The following is a 19,156-nucleotide window of genomic DNA, read 5'->3' on the forward strand; positions in this document are numbered from 1 at the left end:
CATGGGTACCAACATGCCAGGGTGTAAGATGCCCAGCGCCTCAGCCCACCCCAGCCAGGCCGTCCTGCCCTCACCCCCAGAACCAGCACACCCCCACACTGCCCCAAACCTTCTCCTCTCGGGGCTTTGCAGTTGACCACCCTGGGGACAGCAGACCCGAGGCACCCACAGGCATCAGCCTGGGTGACTCCCGGGTGCCCAGGGCTCCAACCTGTCCTGCCCTGGTTGACAGAGCCAGGGGGCTGGGCAACAGGGCCACGGTGCTGGGAGGGAGGGCACATCCCATAGGTTGCTGCAGCGGCCCCTCCTCCTGCCCCTTACTCATTAGCCAGCCGGCAAGGTGACATGGACTTGGCTGGGCAAGGCTGGCTGAAGGAGTGCCCAGGCATGCAGGGCGGAGAGCAGCCTGGTCTCGGAATGGACAGCATTCAGGACACGGTCCCCCAAGACCGAGGGGGCTGTTGCCCTGCCCTCCGCAGGCTGGTCCCCGTTGGCTTTGGGGCTGAGGTGTGGACGCTCTTCGCTCTTTCTGGACCCCTGGTAAGGAGGTGAAGTTGCGCGGAGGGGGGATGGGCAGTAAGGCTGGGTGTGACGGGGGCTGTGCCAGGAGCAGCTCACCCCCCTCCCCAGAAACTTCCCACGCCGACGGTGTCCAGGCACTACCAGGGGCCACCACCCAGAGCAGGTGACAGACAGCGGGACAGCTGTCCCTGGACAGTGCCTGGGGTGGCAGTGGGGCCTGACCTCGCTCAGCAGCCAGCAGCCCCCACTCGGAAGGGGCAGGTGTGTCCTCCTTCAGAAACAAACAGGAAGGCTGGATTAAATCCCTGGGATGACCAGTGAGACCCATTAATGCAGGAGTCTGTGGGCCCCCCCTGCAGACAGTTTGCAGGGAGAAGACGGGGCCATCTGCCCGTTTTATTTCCAATGGGAAATTTGCTTTAGATCCTTTTTTTTTTTTTTTCCTCTCACCATAAAGACTAATCAATATATGCTCCCTACGAAATTTCCGGACGAAATGAAAAGTTACGATGAAATTTATCTCTAATCCCACCACCAGGACCTAGCCATTACTCTTTTGTATGAGGTCTGACCACATGATTATTAATAACACCGTTGGAGTATGAGATGTTTGAGTTGAGCTCTCTGTGCTCCAGGCTGCTGGGTGCTAGCTGCTTCTCGTGCATTCCTGCACTTTCAGGCAGGGAACCAGGAGCCCAGAGGTGGAGCCCAGAGGCTCACGACCACTGCTGACAGCGGAAAGGGAACAAGACTCAGGTGTCCTGACCTCCCGCTCCGGCTGCCACGTCCGCCTCAGCCACAGTGCTCGCTTTCTTTCCCCGGTTGCAGGCAATGGGTCCGGGGACTGTGTTTTTTGGTGGGTCTCTGGTTTGAGGCCCCCCCCAGGAGCTGGAAAAGCCTCAGTGTGGGGCTGGGCGGTGCAGGGCCCTTGACCTTGGTTGCTGTCCCCCAGTTTTTGTTCCAGGTGCTGACCTTCATGATCCATGTCGTGAGTTCGGTGTTTTGCGGGCACCTGGGCAAGCTGGAGTTGGCGTCAGTGACCCTCTCAGTGGCCGTGAGTATAGATGGGTCGGTGTGGGGATGCTCTCCCCCCGCTCCCCACTGAGCCACAGCATGAGGGCTGACATTCCCAGCTGGGCCTGGGAGGGGGGCCTTGCCCAGTGGCCCACAGTGGGTGCAGGCAGGGCCTGGGGCAGGAAGGGGGTCTCTGGCTCAGCCGCACATCAGGGCTGCCGTTGGGTGGCCTCCCCCAGACGCAGGGTGCCCCCCAGGTTCCCCTCCTTCATTCCCCGCCCCTGACAAGCCCTGTGTTCTCTCCTGTGCGTGACTCCAGTTTGTCAATGTCTGTGGAGTTTCCATAGGATTGGGCTTGTCCTCGGCATGTGACACCTTGATGTCCCAGGTAGGTGGGCCTCCTGGAGCCGGGCAGGAGGGCACCCACTGAAGGCCATTCAGTGACCCCTGGATCTGGGAGCCCATCAAACAGGCCCCAGGGACAGCTGCCCCCCGGCCCGCCTGCAAGGCCTTGCATGCTGTCAGGGACTTAGATCCATCGTTTTGAAAGAGGCTGCGCAGACGGGCAAGAGAGCCATGGAGGGAACGGGGTGGAGGCCGGTCCCTGACCTCATGTGTCAAATGCTGAGGGTGCACCTGTGCGGACCCTCCCGCCCTCGGGGGCCCACAGCCCAGGGGGGCTCAGCTTTCCTGGGGCAGGGATCTGGACTCACGGTGGACCTGGGGACCTGGGCTTGGTCCTGGCTGCCACGTAGCTGTATGGGGACTTGACAAATGTTCTCGGAGCTTCCCTTGCTCTAGCTGTGATTGGGAGAATGAAGCTCTCCTTGTTAGGGGCTTTTGAAGAACTGGGCACAAGGGGTAGATAGAGGTTGGCCTTGGCCGCAGGGCAGGCCTGGAGCTAGTGCTCACTAAATAACGGCTATTGTGATTCTATGAGCAGGTTGAGCCCCCTGCAGAGGAAGCTGAGCCCAGAAGGACCCCTCCAGGCTGTAATCAGGGGGTGCCAAAAGCCCGCTCCCGGGGCGCAGAAGGCTGCGGGTGGTGGTGTCCTGGGCCCATCCCCACAGCCCTAGCTCCACTAGGAGCTTGACGCCCTGGCTAGGCTCACCCGGGGACAGAGGGAAGGTACTGAAGGGGTGGGCAGCCTGACCCAGGACTGAGCTGTTTTGCAGAGCTTCGGCAGCCCCAACAAGAAGCACGTGGGGGTCATCCTGCAGAGGGGGACCCTGGTGCTGCTTCTGTGCTGCTTCCCCTGCTGGGCGCTCTTCCTCAACACCCAGCAGATCCTGCTGCTCTTCCGGCAGGACCCAGCCGTGTCCAGGTACTGGCTTCTGCTGGGACGCCGGGGAGGGACCCCGTCAAGGAGACCCCTAGCCCCGCCCCGCCCCACCCCGCCCCGCCCCTGTGCTTCTCTGGGTCGCCAGCGGTCACAGGTGCAGCTCCTAGGGGCAAGGTTCCAGGATTCCGTGTTCGGGTCTCTCCCTTCTGGGGCGTGCTGCTCCAACTGCGACCAGCAGGGGGCAGACACGCGGCCAGTTTTTAACTCGGAAGGAGAGGAGACCTGATGAAGGCATTTGCATGTGTGCCCCCGCCTGGGAATACCTCCTTCATTTTGTAGGATCTGCGCGTCATTTGCTTCTTTCTTGATATCAGCTTCTCCCCGCTCCCCCTTACACACCGCATGTTACCGCGAGTTTACGTTCCCTAGCCATGACGGCCTCATGGTTAGGTCCTTGCCAACCCCCCCACCCCCACCCGGCACCTTCCAAGTGCATAGTAGTGGCACCCCGTGACTACTTGTCTTCAGGGCTTGGCAAGGCCTCTCTTCAAACCTGGGGTGCCCAGAGTTTCCTCGGGCAGCCTCCCAGCCCCCGCCCCCCCGCTCCTGGAGGGCACAGCCTGGGCCGCTCTGGAGCTTCTGGCTCTCTTGCAGGCTAACCCAGGAGTACGTGCTGATCTTCATCCCAGCACTTCCGGTAAGTGCCTCTGTCTCCCGAGCCTGGAGGAGGGTGGACCTACACTCCCTTTGATTCCGGCCGTTTGCTTTTCCATGCTTTTCCATGCTCTCTGCTGGGGAGCCCCATGAGCCTGCAGCCACTTCCGGCCGAACCACCGAGGCTGGCTGGAGGCGAGAGGAGAAATCCGGCCTCGTTCCAGTGCACGCAGAAGCACCTTTTAGGAAGTAACATGTTTTCTGATTAGAAAACCATTTATTGGAGAAAGCGTGGGAAGCGTGGGAAAGAAACATTCTAAATCACCTCTAATCCTGCCCCCCCATGACCCGGAGAACATAGGGTAATTCCTCTTTCCAGGGTTATTTCTGTTCGTGGGCGCGTGTGTTCAAACACGCATGCGCACGTGTAGTTGGAAAAAGGGTCAACGTATCTTGCATTATAACCTGCTTTTCCCCTTTCCAATATGTTGTTTGTCCCTGGATGTGATTATAAATAGCTTTCTACAATATCCACTTCAAAGGCTATGGAACATCCTATGGTGCCACAATGTACTAACCAATCCCTATTTGGTAGGTATTTCGGTTGTTTCCAATATCCCACTATCAGAAAGAAGATTGTGATAAACACCCTTATAGAAAGATCTTTGTGAACATCTGTAACGATTTCCTTCAGGTGCATTCCTGGAATTGGCGTTGCTTTGGCAATGGCTTTTGATACCAGTTTGTACCAATTCTCCCCCACTAGCAACACTCTCGTTTAGCGCAGAGTATTGTTACTAATTTTTTTTTCCCGATTCGAAATAGTTTTCACAGGCATTTTATTGCTAATGAACATTTTTCTTCATGTATTTATTGATCATTTTGTTCTTTTGTGAACTGTCCATACCCTTCGCTTTAGTGGGTTAATCTTTTTTTTTTTTTTTAAGATTTATTTGTTTCTTTTAGAGAGAGAGCGAGGGAGGGAGGAGCAGAGGGAGAGAGAGAATCTCAAGCAGAGTCCCCGCTGAGCGCAGAGCCTGACTCAGGGCTTAATCTCCTGACCCCAGAGATCGTGACCTGAGCTGAAACAAGAGTCCGACGCTTAACGGCCCGAGCCATCCAGGCACCTCTGGGTTAATCTTTTTCTAGTTATTATAACCCTTGTTAACTAATAACTCTTTATCATATATGGCACATACCTTTTCATTTTTTAAGCTTGTCACTCGCCTTATAATTTTTTTGATATTTTTGACCTAAAGAATTTTTAATGTATACATAACAGACCCATAAACCCTCTTCTTTATGGGGTCTTTGATGAGCTTAAAAACACTTGCCCCATTGCAAGATTATATAAACATTTGCCTCTGTTGTCTTTGAGCCCTCCTGTGGTTTTTATTTTTACCTTTAAGACTCTAATCCCATCTAGGGGCGCCTGGGTGGCTCAGTCATTAAGCATCTGCCTTCGGCTCAGGTCATGATCCCAGGGTCCTGGGATCGAGCCCCACAGCAGACTCCCTGCTCAACAGGAAGCCTGCTTCTCCCTCTCCCACTCCCTCTCTCGCTGTGTTCCCTCTCTCACGGTGTCTCTCTCTGTCAAATAAATAAAAATCTTAAAAAAAAAAAGACTCTAATCCATCTAACAAACTTTAACTAGGACTCATGATTGCATATTCTCTCCTTTCTCCATTAATTTATTAAATACCAGCTAGGCAGTGCATCTAGTCAAGTCAGTTTCTGAGATTTCCGGCTGGACCCGGTAGTCTGTATGTCTGCTCAGGAATTCACTGCTATCCTCCTTAATTTGTTGAGGTTTAGTGAGATGCGTGATTAGCTGGCAGTATTGTGTTGGGGATGGCGTCTTTGGAATGACACAGCACCCCTTTGGTGTCTTGCCAAACAGGGCCACTGGGGCTGGGTCAGGGGGAGACATCCAATAATGTTAATCACTGTGGCAACTCCTTTATCGAATAAAGCAAGTCCCTCCCATAAAATGCCGCTGTATAATTTACCAGTAAAGTAACAACAGAAGTGCCAAACATCATTTACATAATGCTTACCTAACACTTGGGATGCTTAAACGTGCCATTTCCTGTTTTGTAAACATTTGGCAATATTAACTTTACGTATGTATGTAGAGGTGAATATGCATGCAGTATGCGCACAGATGATTGTCCCCATTGTAGATGAAGAAACTGAGGCCCAGAGAGGTTAAGCAACTTGCCTAAGATCACACAGCCGATAAGAGAGTGGGGCCAGCACTTGAACCCAGGCAATCTAGCTCCAGCTCCATGCTCTTAAGCACTGTGCTTTACTCAACAGAAGCAGAGGGCTAAGGGAAGGGATGGGGTAGGAAGGCGCAGGCCAAGGGCCATGCTTTGACAGAGGACAGAAAGGGGGGCAGGGACACACACACTGACGCGCATGCTCTCTCTGTCCTCCACCTGCCACCCTGTGGGGACTTGAGCCTACTCAGCAGGAACCACTGATGGCCACACGGCTAAGCCCCCTTCCCCCCACCCCCGCCACCCTAGCCCGAGGCCACTCCCCCCAGATTATGGTTTTCAGCAGCCAGAGCCAGACTCAAGGGTTGTCACAGCCCGTGGACTGGGGCTCTGCTGGGTGCTTCTGTACGCAGGCCCCTGGGTGGCCTCCCTGAGCTGATGGAAGGTCCGGGTCGGCAGCCAGAAGCTCTCTGCTCTCAACTTTCTGCCCTGCCTGTCTGTCCTCCCGTGCAGCCGAGCAGGAGCCCGGATGGGGGCCTCTATCCTCCTAGGCAGGGCCAGAGCACCCGAGATGGCTCAGCGGGCTTCAGCCCACCGGGGGAGTGGGGGGCGCGGGGGTTCCAGACATACTTTGGTGAAGTAATTGCTCCATACTCAGGTATCAGAGAAATATCTGTTGATGTTCATCTCATGCTTTTGGGTAGTCATTGTTTATTTGTGTGTCTGGTTTTTTTGTTTTTATTTTACACAGGCATTTTTCCTTTATGTCCTGCTGGCGAAATATTTGCAAAATCAGGTACAGGTCTCTGGCTAGCAGGGTGACCCCCGGGCCCAGCACACTGCCCTATTCCGTGGGAAGGGGTGCCTGAGGCTTTTCTCCTTTCTGCATGATCTGTGAGCCTGACTAGGGCCCAGCAAGGAGCTGCATGTCCCCAGCCTCCTTCCAACCCCTGGACCTGCCGGGGCTGGGCCACACCCCTCACTCCTGCCCCCCACCCCCTTCATTTATTTCAGGGAATCGTCTGGCCCCAAGTGTTCAGTGGCATCGTGGGCAACTGCATCAATGGCTTGGCCAACTACATCCTGGTTTCCATGCTCAGCCTGGGGGTCAGGTGAGCACTGGGGACCCCATCAGGCAGCACTGCCCACCAGGCACCCCACTCCCAACTAGGGCGGGTTGGTCACCATCCTCACCTCACAAGAACTGCGGGGGCTGCCCCTGCCGTCCAGAAGCGGGTGTCGCGAGGAATTGGGGGGTCCCGCTGGTCCCTTGGGTCCTGGGGGGGCTCCCCACCAAGGAGACGGGGAGAGGAGCCCTCCTCATCCGTGCCCCAGCCTGCCAGGAAAGGCCGAGAGTGGGGACCTGGCAGGGTGACTCTAGGGACTCTGTCGTCATGGTGCCTGTGGCACTAGAGGGTCCCGTGGCCAATCCCGGGATGGGGGCGCTGGCTGGGCCATGCCTGGGCCCGCTTCCCCTCCATGCTGGCTTCAGCAGGGGAGCCCCTTACGCCGAGGGCCAGAGTCGGCCCCCGGCCCCAGCCCCGCTCTCTCTCCTTTCCCAGGGGCTCTGCTTACGCCAGCACTATGTCTTACTTCGTGCAGACCATCTTCCTCTTTCTCTACATTGTGCTGAAGAAGCTGCACCTGGAGACATGGGCAGGTGCAGAGGGCCGCCCTGCCTTCGGGGGGCTGAACAGACAAGCATCAGGCAGGACCCCGGCACGGGCCCAGGGTGTGCATTTGGCAGGTGGACAGAAGACCCGGTTGGAGTCCCGTTGGAGGGGCTCTGTCTCCAGGCTTGCCTCTACTTCCCTTCGGGGCCTCCTTCCCCTTTGCTCCACCCCTCAGGACCCCGCCCCCAAAGGCCCCAGATCGCCCCCCATCAAATGTGACGTGGTGCAGAGCCCCGCTTTCTGGCCCGCTCCCTGATCTCAGGGTGGTGACACGGGGGAAATCCTAGGTGTCAGCCGTGGACCCAGCACCAACGTTTCTGACCCCAGTTAAACTCCATGATGCCTTATTATCCCCATTTTATTTACACAGAGGAAATCGGTACATGGTGGGGCTGGACTCGAACCTGTGCCCGTCTGAGCTTTTCTGCCTCCTGAAACCTAACTCTGTAGACCGTGGGGTCCCCTTGCAGGCATTTCAGGACCAGCTCTCTGGCCAGGGCCTCAGTCACCGGGCAGGGAGTCCGGCGTGGGCCCCCCCACCCCCCCGCTCTCCATGCCTGAGCAGCCCTATCTGCCCTGCGAATCCTTTTGTCACCCTTGACCTCATACCATCCTCCCAAGAATCCTTCCGGAGAGGCAGGGCAAAGATAACTCCGATTTTCAGATGAGGAAGTGGAGCCCAGAAAGGGCAGGGTAGTTGCCCGAGATCCCGGCGTGGTGACGCAAGCAGAGTGTGGGGACTTTCACCTGCCATGTGGTGCTGGCCCTTGCCCTGTACCCTCCTCCCGCACCACACCAACCCTGGACCAGCTGGCACGCCCTGTGCAGAATGCAAAGTGCCTGCACGTGCTGAGCCGAGCCCCGGGCGGGGGGAGGGGGGTGGGGGCGCAGAGCCAGAGGCTGGCAGGGGCTTCTGGCAGTGGACGGGCATGCGCAGTGGGCTCCCTGCTCGGCTCTTCAGCGCGGCTTCTGTTCCTAGGCTGGTCCAGCCAGTGCCTGCAGGACTGGGGCCCCTTCTTCTCTCTGGCCGTCCCCAGCATGCTCATGATATGCATTGAGTGGTGGGCCTACGAGATCGGGAGCTTCCTCATGGGTATGTGGATGAGCACGGCTCGGGGAACCGTGTGGGCAGCTCTGAAACCCCTCCCACGCACCCGTCCCGGGACGCAGCAGCCTGGGCCAGGCTGGGCCTGTGGCTCTCTCATCTCCCCCACGAGGTCCTGAGCTCCTGAAAGGCAGGCCTGGGCCTTTCATGTCCAGACCCCAGCACCGCCCAGCAAAAGGCCTAGAACCGAGCAGGTGCCCCGGGCAGGTGGTTGAGTCAGTGAGGGGGTGAGGGACTGAACCAGCAGGGGTGTGAGCATGTGTGGGTTTGTCAGGCATGTGACACAGGTGTGCTCACTGGAGCACCCAGGGCAAAGTCCACACAGCCTGAGAATCAGGCCAGTGCGAGAATGGTCCTGGGAGACCTTCTGGTCCAACCCTTGCCCCCCACTTACAGATAGGTAAACTGAGCCCCAAGAACAGGAGACTGTCCAGAGTCGCACAGAGTTGCACAGTGGTAGGGCTGTGACCCAAACTCGGCTTTCCTGATCTTGGTCCAGGTCTCTTTTCTCTCGCTCACCATGCCGAGGTATACCAAGGACTTGAAAGTCAAACCATACAGGGAAAGGCCTCCAGAAAATTCCACTGGGATTTTCCTGGAAGGCTGAAGGCCAAGTAGGAACATCTTCCATTGCAAATCTGCCCTTGGAAATCATTTGCCCCTTGGCCTCCAAAGCAGAGGGGCCTCCTGTCCCAGGTCTGTTAGCCAGCCCCAGGGCTGGGTGCTGACCGTGTGCACCCCAAACCCCCCCACTTGCCCCCGCAGGCCTGATCAGCGTGCTGGACCTCTCTGGCCAGGCCATCCTCTACGAGTTGGCCACGGTAGTCTACATGGTGAGTGTCTTCTGGGGGCTCCTTCGCCAAACCCTCCATGCTGGCCCAGCCCCCCCTGACGGTCTGGGGTGTCACAGAAGAGGGGCAGGCGGTCACCCTAAGGGCCATCTCTATCTCCCGAGAGACCCTCCTGGACCCTCTGTGCCCGTTCAGGTCCGGGCCCTGCTGGACACACAGGTGACTCACAGCTGCTCCATGGAGGGTAATACTGAATGCACGTGGTGTTAGAATTTTTTTAATGAGCACCATTTAAAAATGGGGAGATTTCACATCGTAATTTGAATTTTTGCCTTTTCTTGAAAAATGGGACATTCCATTTGGCGGTGGGCCCATGTTCCTGCAGGCCCCAGTCAGCAAGAGCTGGGTGACGGTATCCCCTGGTGGGGGGGGGACATCGCTGTCCCCCACCACGGTCCCCGTAGCTCCCTCCTCTTCCCACAGAGACATGAATTGTCCCATGTCACTCAAGTGTGTATCTATCTGCCAGCCTCCTGGGGACATGCAGTATGCGACCCTGGGCTTAAGGAAATGACTCACAAAAGTCTACACTTAGAGCACTAACGTCTAAGGTGCTTTATTTTACAAATGGTTTCCACAAAACTTTGTTTTTCTGGCATACTTAAGACCACAGCTACCTCTTAAAAATGTATTTACTCACGAGGTTTTGGCAACACATTGATTTAGGTTGCAGGGCCAGTGGCCTTGTGATGTCTTCTGGAGCAGGGGTGGGGGGCAGCATTGCCTGGCTCAGGGCATCCCCAACCCATCTCCCAACCACAGCCGAGGATGCCCTCTGCCCTCCTGCTGCCTCCTAGGGATCCATCCTGTCTCCCTGCTCTTCTCCCTCTTGGCCCGGCTTGGAGGGCTAGAGGACCGCTCCACCCCCAGCCCCGGCCTCTTCCTGGCTCAGGACCCACCCCATTCCCGGGGCCGGCGGTTGGCTCCACTGACAGCCCCTTGTTACCTGTGATCCCAGATTCCCCTGGGGCTCAGCAACGCAGTCTGCGTCCGGGTGGGGATGGCCCTGGGAGCCGCAGATACTGCCCAAGCTAAGCGGTCAGCCATCTCAGGCATGCTCTGCACAGGTGGGTAGAGTCCTCTGGGCGTGGGGGGAGGGTCTTGGAAAGTTAGAGCCGGGGGCAGGGGAGAAACCAGCCCGAAGGGGGGGCAGTGGGGGGGTCCGGAGCAGCCCCTGCTGCGTTGACACAGCCTTTGCACCCCTTACCTTAGTGTGATCTTGTGAAGTCTCTTCCTTCCCAGGCTTCTCCCTCCAGCTCTCCAGGGTCCTACTGCAAATTTGCCCTCGCATTATGTCCCCCGCCCCCGGAGCTTGGGGCCTGCGCATCCCCCATCCCCCCACCCTGGGATGAACCAAACTTGTGTCCTCCTCCGTGGCTCTGCTTTCTGAGGCTGCCCGATCCAGATCAGCTCAGCTGTGGAGAGCAGCGGTTCCCAGGCTTTAGGCTGCTTCAGAATCAGCCAGAGGGCTGTGTCAATACACAGGCCCCTGGGCCTTCCCCCCCAGAGTTTGCGATTCAGGAGGTCTGAGACGGGGGTCCGAGAACCTGCAATGTTACCAAGTTACCATGTCATGCTGGTGCTGCTGGTCCAGGAACCCCACTTTGCGAACCAGAGGAGGAAAAGCATTCCCTCCGTTGTCCTGCCTTGCACTGACCTCAGCTGGGCTCCTCCGAGGGTCGGGGTGGGGGGTGGGGGTGGGGGGGCAAATGCTCTTCCTTTTGTCTCTTCCAGTTGGTACCTCGCTGGTTGTGGGCATGCTGTTGAGCCTCCTGAAAAACAAACTGGGGCATATTTTTACTAATGATGAGTAGGTAATCAGTTCTCTTCACTGACCTCTGGGACGTGTCAGAGTGGCTGGCGGCTAGTCCTCGGCGGCTTGTCACACGGCTGGCTGGCTTGGCACTAGGTCCGGAGGAAGTGGGGACTAGCCCCGACTTTGCCCTCCCTGGGAGGAAGCTAGCTAGCAGATGTCTTTGCTGCTCTCCCCGGACCACGGCCTCCATCACTTGCTGGGACAGGATGCTGAGCGAAGGGCGGTAGGATACTGGGGGGCTCTTCTGGAGCTTAAAAGACCCACAGACATGCAGAAACTCAGGGCTAGGAATGTCAAGTCCGTGTGGGGCCACTACCTCTATTCCAACCCTTTATAGGAGGTGGTGGAACAGAGGGGAGGGAGATACATGAGTCTCAAGGACACGGTCATGCCTCAGATTTCCACACGAATGTTCTTCCCTGTCTCTCCTGCAGAGAAGTCATTGCCCTGGTGAACAAGGTCCTGCCGATTTATATCGTCTTTCAGCTCTTTGAGGCCGTCTGTGTGAGTACTGCCCTGGTGGGAAACCTGACCCCCCCCCGCCCCGTCCGAGTCCATGTTCATGGGCGCTCCCTGAGGCCTCCATGGGATTGTGAGGCTTAACTCATTAACACATGTAAAGGGCTAACTGTATATTGTAAGTGCCCAAAGTCTTCGCTCGGATTAATTCTATTATTACTCAAAACAATAATTCCCTTTCCCTTCTGCAATTCTGCAATTCGAACAAGCCAAAAGATGAATGCAGATTAGCAAAAAACGGAAAGATTGCATCAGTATAAACTCCCGCACCCTGTTACCCGAGCAAAGGGACCTGCGAGGGAGGGAGTCATCCCAGAGTACAGAGGGACCAGAGTTTTCTGAATCTCTGACCCCTACAAGACAGGTCCCATTTAGTGCAGATCTGAATGATGTGAATTTTAAAGAGCATCACATAAAAAGAAAAGAAAAGAAAAATTACTAATGGCTCCTTTTAGAAACAGAGTTTGGAACCCTGTGTCTTCTCCTTCACATCTTGAGGTCGGCAGGAATGCGTCCCTTGCCTAACAGGCAACAGCTCTGCCTGGGAGTGTGGGCTTTGAGAGCTCCACAGAGCACCTGCCCTCTGGGCTGGTCCTGCCCTGGGGAAAATCACCTGTACAATAACTATTCACCAGTATGAAAAAAAACTTTTTTTCTCAATGAAGGATTTTTCTAAAAGACAGTGCACTCTGTCCAGATTGCTACATATTCTAGAATTTACTTTCGACTCGAGCAGGCATGCACGAAGCTTAGAGCACCTGCTCAGCCTTCCGCAGAACTGCCTCCTTTGGACTGGGCTTCGTGATGATATCCTAATGTTATCACAGAACATTAAAAGAAACCATCCTATGGAATCTATTATGGCTTTTGTCATAGGATGGGGTCAAGGACACTTTTTTTTTTTTTTTTTTTTTTTCCCACAGCTGAGAAATTTTTTTTGCAGTTAAGGGTTGGGAATAGGAATTCCTCGAGGAGTTAATTCACACATGAGTCTCCGTGTGGATGTCTGTTTTCATCACTCTTGGTAGAATCCCGCGCGTTCAGTTGTTGGAAGTGTATGTTTAACTTCCAAAGAAACTGCCAGACTCTTTTCCTCGGGGGCTGTACCATTTTACGTGCCCACTGGCGATCTATGAGGGTTCCAGTCTTTCTACTCCCTTGCTAATTCTTGGTATTGTCTTTTGAAACAAAAACTAGATTTTTGTTTCAAAACTTTTGTTTCAAAAAGTAGATTTTAAAGAGCAGTCTTAGGTTTACAGAAGGAAATAGAATTCCCATAAACCTCCTCCCTCAGTTTCCCTTATCATTTCACGTCTTATTAGTAGTTATTAATTATGTACGAGTGAGTGTGGCACACTTGTTGACCCGATGAGGGAATATTGATATGTTATTAACTAAAGTCCACAGTTCATTGTCGGGGGTCACTGGTGGTGTTGTAGAGTCTATGGGTTTTGACAAATATAGAAGGACACGGACCCACCATGATAGTATCATACGAATAATTTCACTGTCATAAAAATCCTTGTGCCTCCTATTCACTACCTCCCCCCCCATTCTCCCTACTGGCATTTTGAAAGGAATTGTGTTGAATCTACGGGGTCGTTTGGGGACAACTGACATCTTAACAATATTGGGGCCTCCAATCCACGGACACGGAGTGTCTCTCCAATTATTTAGACGTTCTTTATCCAAAAACGTTTTGTTGTCTCTGGTGGACACACCCGGCACTATTTTTGTGAAATTTATCCCCAAGTATTTTGGAGGTTTTTTTGGGGGGGGTGCAGTTGTGAATGGAACTGGTGTCTTAATTTCATTTTTAGTTCATTGATGCTAGCCCCTGGAAATAGAACTGATCTTTGTTTATTGATCTTTTATCCTGTGACTGTTAATCTCATTCAAGTAGTTTTGTGTGTGGGGGGGTATTCCTTTAAGATGTTCATATAGGATCAGGTCATTTGTGAATCAAGAGTTTTACTTCCCCCTTTTCATGTGGCTAGAACTCGACTCCAGTATGATGTTGGATACACACGGAGCATAATCTATGCCTTGTTCCCAACGTTAGGGCAAGAGTGTTCAGTCTTTCAGCATGAAGTGTCATCTGTAGGATTTTTATAAATGCCCTTCATCAGGCTGAGGAAGAGCCCTTCTACTCGTCGTCTGGTAAAACGTTTTCTCGAGAACGGCGTTGGATTTTCTAGAATGCCTTTTTTGCGTCTGTTGAGATAATCAGGTGGCTTTTGTCCCTTATTCTATCAATACGAATCACATTAATTGATTTTCAAATGTCATACCTTGCATTCCTGTGATAAGGCCCTCCTGACCATGGCATAGATCTTGTTTATCTATTGCTGAATTTGGCTTGCTAACATTTTGCTCAAGATTTTGGTCTACATTCATGAAGGATATTCATCTGCTAACTTGTATCTTTGTGGTATCTTGATCTGCCTTTGGTGTCAGGGTAACACCGGCCTCACAGAATGATTCTGAAAATGTCCTCTCCTCCTAGGCTTTCTGAGTTTGGGAAGGATTGGCATTATATCTTCTTTAAACATTTAAGCTCATCTGGGCCTGAGCTTTGGTCAGAAAATTTTTTAATTAATTCCATTTATTTACTTGTTACAGGTCTCTGCACTTTCTATTTCTTGCTGAGGTCCTTTCAGTAATGTGTGTCTTTCTAGTCCTTTATTCATTTCAACTAAATTTGTCTAATTCTTTGGCACGAAGTTGCTCACCATATTTCCTTATCATCCTTCCCTCTGTGGTCCGTGGTTATGTCCCTTGTTTCATGCCTCATTTTGGTGATTCGTGTTTTCATTTTCTTATTTTCTTAGTCTTATTTTACCAAGGCCAACTCCTTGGCAAGCGTTTGGCAGTGTTGTGGATCTTCTCAAAGACCTAGAATTTGGGGTTTCATCGATTGTTGGTGGTTTTTCTGTTGTCTGTTTCAGTGATTTCCACTCTCATCATCATTATTTCCATTCTCCTGCATTATTTCGATACGGTTTGCCCTTACTCGTTTCTTAGGATGGAATATTAGGCTATTGATTTGAGTGAGGCCTTTCTGCTTTTTGGATCTAGGCATTTAAAGCTATACATTTCTAAGCACTGCGTTAGTGGCATCTAATACATTTGATATCCTGTTTTACTTTGCATTCAAAATATTTTACAATTTCTCCTGTTCTTTATTCTTTGACCCATAGGTTTAGAAGTGTTGTTAACTTCCAAAAAAAAAAAAAAATAGAAGTGTGTTAATTTCCAATATTGGGCGTCTTCCCAGATTTCTTTTTGTCAGTGTCTCTAACTGAATTCTGTTGTATGCTCTGGCACAGACCCATCCCGGAGAATGTCTTGTGTGTGACCTTCCCCCAAGGCCTGTTGTTTTGTTTGGTAATTTGCCTGCACTGCTTCTGTGTGTGAATCCTGCCTCCTCTACAACCTCTAGGTGTTCTCACTCCTCAGTTTGGTTTTCTGGTTTTTTTTTTTTTTCCCTCCCTTTAATTTTAGACTTAGCTTCCTGGAGTGGGGGGGCGGGGCGCACTGGCCCTTCTTGGTGTGCTGGTCACTGGAGACTGTCCCTGTCATTCAAAATGCTCTAAAGGGCTTCACAATCTTGGCACCGTAACATTTCAGGATGGACAGTTCCTTGTTAAGGGGGCTGCTAAAGGAGGTTGAGCAGCATCCCTGGTCTCAACCCACTAGGTACCAGTCGGCATCTCCCCAGACCATCTCCAGACATTGCCAAATGTCCCCTGGAGGACGAAATTGAGAAACACTTGTCCAGAGCGCATCAATCATCATTTGGGAGGAGTCTTTTTCTAACCAAAAAAATACCTTCTATGTCACCGATAGATACATGAGTAACCTACCCGCCACATTTCCAAGTTCAAGAGGCACACATCTCCCCTCCCGCACGCAGTGCCTCTTTGCTCAAAAGTGTGAAAGCAAACCACAAAATCCTCCACGTCCTTCATCTTTAGGAAAGAAAAAGAGCCAAGCGTCTCTGCATCAGCAGCGCTGATGAAACAGAACTGTGGCTGTAGTTCTTTCATTCACTAGGTCGGAGATCAGGTTGGGAGGATGAGCCTAGTAAAATCAAGCAGAGTTAGTATTTTCTCCAGTAGTTCTTGTCTGTGAGCATTACGGGGACAGCAGCGAGCTAGGGCTGCAGGTCTGGAACAGACAACACCTTTGCTCGCCCCGTGCGGAATCCAGAATCGGGGCCCCCAAAGATATCGATCCACATCCGAATCCCCAGACCTGTGGCTGTCAGGTGGCAGGAGGGGATTTTGCAGATGGGATTAAGTGAAGGATCTTGAGCTGGGGCAGATTTTCTTGGATTATCCAGAAGATCCGATATATAACCACTAAGGGTTCTCATAAGCAGGAGAGGGAGGCGGAGAGACAGAAGGAAGGCACCAAGCCAGCAGCAGAGGCTGGGCTGATATCACTGCTGTCTGAGGGCTGGGAGCCAAGGAATGCAGGGCAGCCAAAGAAACAGATTCTCCCCTCGGCCTCCAGAAGGAACCCGCCCTGCCTTTAGCGTAGCGATTTTCTAGATTTTCTAGAGAGGCGGTCATGATGCGGGAGTGATGAGGGGGGGCCCTGGAGTGGTGTCCAGAACACAGTGCTACTTTGGAGCAACTGTGGGCAAGTGACTTGCCCTGACTCGGTCTCCCCACGGAAGGGGACGAGAGCACGGTCCCGGGGCTGAGTGAGAGGAGGCCTCGTGACAGGAGTGGCCGTCGGTCTCACGCCCACCTCTCGCCCCTCTCTGCACCCCCCCGCAGTGCGTCTACGGCGGAGTCCTGAGAGGGACGGGCAAGCAGGCCTTCGGAGCCATTGTGAATGCAGTCATGTACTATGTCGTCGGCCTCCCTCTGGGCATCGTTCTGACCTTTGTAGTCAGAATGAGAATCATGGGTAAGTGTCACAAGGGGAAGCCGGAAGAGGCCTGGGGGCCCTCGGACACCCTGGCCCCACCGCTGCGTGTCCCCTGCAGGCCTCTGGCTGGGCATGCTGGCTTGTGGCCTCCTGGTCACTGCTGCTTTTGCGGTCTACACCGGCCGGATGGACTGGAAGCTCGCTGCAGAGGAGGTGAGCGAGAGGTGGGCCCTGGCCTGGCCAAGCGTGCAGGGTGACTGCTCCCCGGCAGCGCTCGGGGCACGTCAGGCCTCGGCAGCAGCGAACTGCGGGATAGGCTGGGGGGCCCGGGGGGCACGGCCCCCCATCCGTTCCCCGCGCTATAGCGGGACCCCAGATGGCGCCAGTATACTCTCCAATTACGAGGAGGAGCACACACACCACAACCCTTCCTTAGCCAGCCCAAGCTGCTGGAAACCCAGACAAAAGCCAACAGCTCAAACAGGGCTGAACCCAGACACGTTCCCTGAGCGTGTGGCCCGAGCCGAAGGCGGACGTGTAACCGACTGAGCCACCCAGGCGCCCTCAGCCTACAGTGTGTTAAGGCAGGGTGCTGGTGAGGCCGGTGGTGAGCGGGAGGGCCGACTGGCTGACCCAGGCAAGCTGTCGCTCTTGTAGGCTCAGAAACATGCGGGGTTGCTGCCGCAGAGCCCCGACGGCACGGTGAGCGTGGTGACCGCGGGGACCGCGGGGACCTCGGCGACCTCGGCCCCACGCCCCGGGCCTGCGAAAGCTGTCACCTCTTCAGGTAATGCTGTCCTGGTGCTTCTGCTGGGCACACGCCATGCCGGGGGGGGGCGGGGGGGAGCACACTGCTCCTGGCGGCCTTGCGTCAGGGCCTGGGTCCAGTGGGAATCGTGCAAGCCACCGTTCCTCCTCTTGGCTCGGACGCACCGTCCTAAGTACCAGGAAGGCGACGTTACTACCTCTGATTTAACGGGCCCTGCCCCAAGTACTGCACATCCTTGACCTCGCGAGGTCGCGACTATGGTCCCATTCTCAGATGAGGAAGGCAGGCTGAGAGCTTAGGTCTCCTCCCCATGGTCCCGCTACTAGAAAAGGGGAGAAGATCCTTGCAGGGACCCGTTCTCCTCTCCGAAGGCCACGTCCTGCCCATGGGCGGGCAGCCCTGGTTGATATCCAGGGTGTCTGTGATGAAGTGATGGCCCAGGCGGGCGTGGAGTGCGGGGCGTGCGTGTGCACAGCCCAGAGGCCTCACTTACCTCCGTGAGCTCATCGCATCCCGGGCTCTGCCTTCAGTAGGGAGCTACGGACTAAGCTCGGGGAGCTCAGAGTGTCGCGAGAGACCACGGTAAGGTCCGACTAAGCATTTAACGCGCTCTGAAGACACATGTGAACGTCCCACTCGCCAGGTCATCACAAGGACAGGCTCGGAGAGGAACCCCTGTAATGTCATCTTAGTAGTAGCTCTATGCATCGAACTCACATCGCGAGAGGTTTTCCCACATCATTTCCTCCTCTGATCCTGCTGCGGAGTAGATGAGACTCCTTCTCCTGTGCGGGCATTTTCTAGTGTAAGGCACAGAGGCGGATTCTTAACTGTCACCCCGCATAATACATGCAGCTGGGCTTCTTGATTCAAGGCCGAAGCTCTCCCCCAGCCCCCCGGCCCTGCTGAATTGGCTCCTGTTTGTCTCCGCAGTGGCCACGGGTAACTCCCCAGGCATCACCCTGACGACGTATTCAAGGCCCGAGTGCCACCTGGACCTCTTCAGGACCCCGGAAGCAACCCATGCCCTGTCGGCCCCGGCCAGCCCCCTGTCAGCAAAACAGCTGCTCATCCGCCGTGGGGCTGCTCTGGGGGTGGTGTCAGCCATGCTGATGGTGGGCCTGGTCATCAGGTTCCTGACCACCAGACACTAGCCACGCAGCTCGGAACCAGAAAGGGAGCCAAGAGTGGCTGCCCCCACCTGCCCACACCTGCCTACAACAGCACACGCGGGATCCAGGGAGGGGGGACACCTTGGTGCACACCTCCGAGAACGACCTGCAGCCGGCGCCTCGTGTGACCAGTGTCAAACTGGCTTTCTCCCCTCTGCTCTTTAAGAAGCCATCCGCCGACCGAAGAGACAGAGTCCTGGGACTGCTGCTAGGCAGGAGTCAGTGATGTACATGGCTTCAAATCGGGAGACTTCAAATCAAAGCACGATCACAAAACACACTGTCACCCAATTAAAAATTCCATTTTCTCCCAGGAGACTCTGGGGCCCGGGTCTGTTCACAAAGCCTTTGTGAAGTCCCTGCCCCACGCGCCCCTGTAGATCTGGGCGCCGTGAAACCCCGACGAGGCAGGTGGCCGTCCACAGACCCTCCTTTGCCTTTGCCTTTCCGCTAACCCTTCGTTCCGTCAGCATCATGCTGATCACAGACCTTGAGAAACACTGGTTCTTACAGCAGGGATGGGGTAGAAGCAAGGGCAGCCGAACCCAGATGGCCGGGCCACACAGCCTCAGGATGGAAGGCAATGCCGACCCAAATTCTCGGACGCTTCTCCTGAAGGCCTGGGACTGCTGAGCGTTTTCAGGCTCCGTGCCTCCAAAGTGGAGGGCGGTCTGGC

The 19,156-nt window shown here is 54.5% G+C and overlaps 1 protein-coding gene across 3 annotated transcripts; it reads left to right on the plus strand.

Annotated features, from left to right (window-relative positions):
- Positions 1–363: 363 nt before the first annotated feature.
- Positions 364–18,685, plus strand: LOC112817178 (multidrug and toxin extrusion protein 2). Of its 3 annotated transcripts, none has more exons than XM_025864184.2 (17): positions 364–540; positions 1,475–1,576; positions 1,856–1,924; positions 2,712–2,860; positions 3,473–3,515; positions 6,446–6,490; positions 6,709–6,806; positions 7,257–7,354; positions 8,347–8,460; positions 9,238–9,305; positions 10,282–10,390; positions 11,058–11,133; positions 11,574–11,643; positions 16,446–16,578; positions 16,658–16,752; positions 17,197–17,326; positions 18,242–18,685. In XM_025864184.2, exons 1-17 carry the CDS (start codon positions 388–390, stop codon positions 18,460–18,462), a joined length of 1,773 nt encoding a protein of 590 aa, XP_025719969.2. In that variant the 5' UTR covers positions 364–387; the 3' UTR covers positions 18,463–18,685. The 3 variants fall into 3 exon arrangements, with proteins under 3 accessions (XP_025719969.2, XP_073737889.1, XP_073737888.1); XM_073881788.1 differs by having other exon boundaries at positions 2,757–2,860; XM_073881787.1 differs by lacking the exon at positions 6,446–6,490.
- Positions 18,686–19,156: the final 471 nt, after the last annotated feature.

Source organism: Callorhinus ursinus, unplaced genomic scaffold (genome assembly GCF_003265705.2).
Source record: "Callorhinus ursinus isolate GAN/ISIS: 27379988/994484 unplaced genomic scaffold, GSC_fseal_2.0 scaffold43, whole genome shotgun sequence".
NCBI lineage: Eukaryota > Metazoa > Chordata > Mammalia > Carnivora > Otariidae > Callorhinus > Callorhinus ursinus.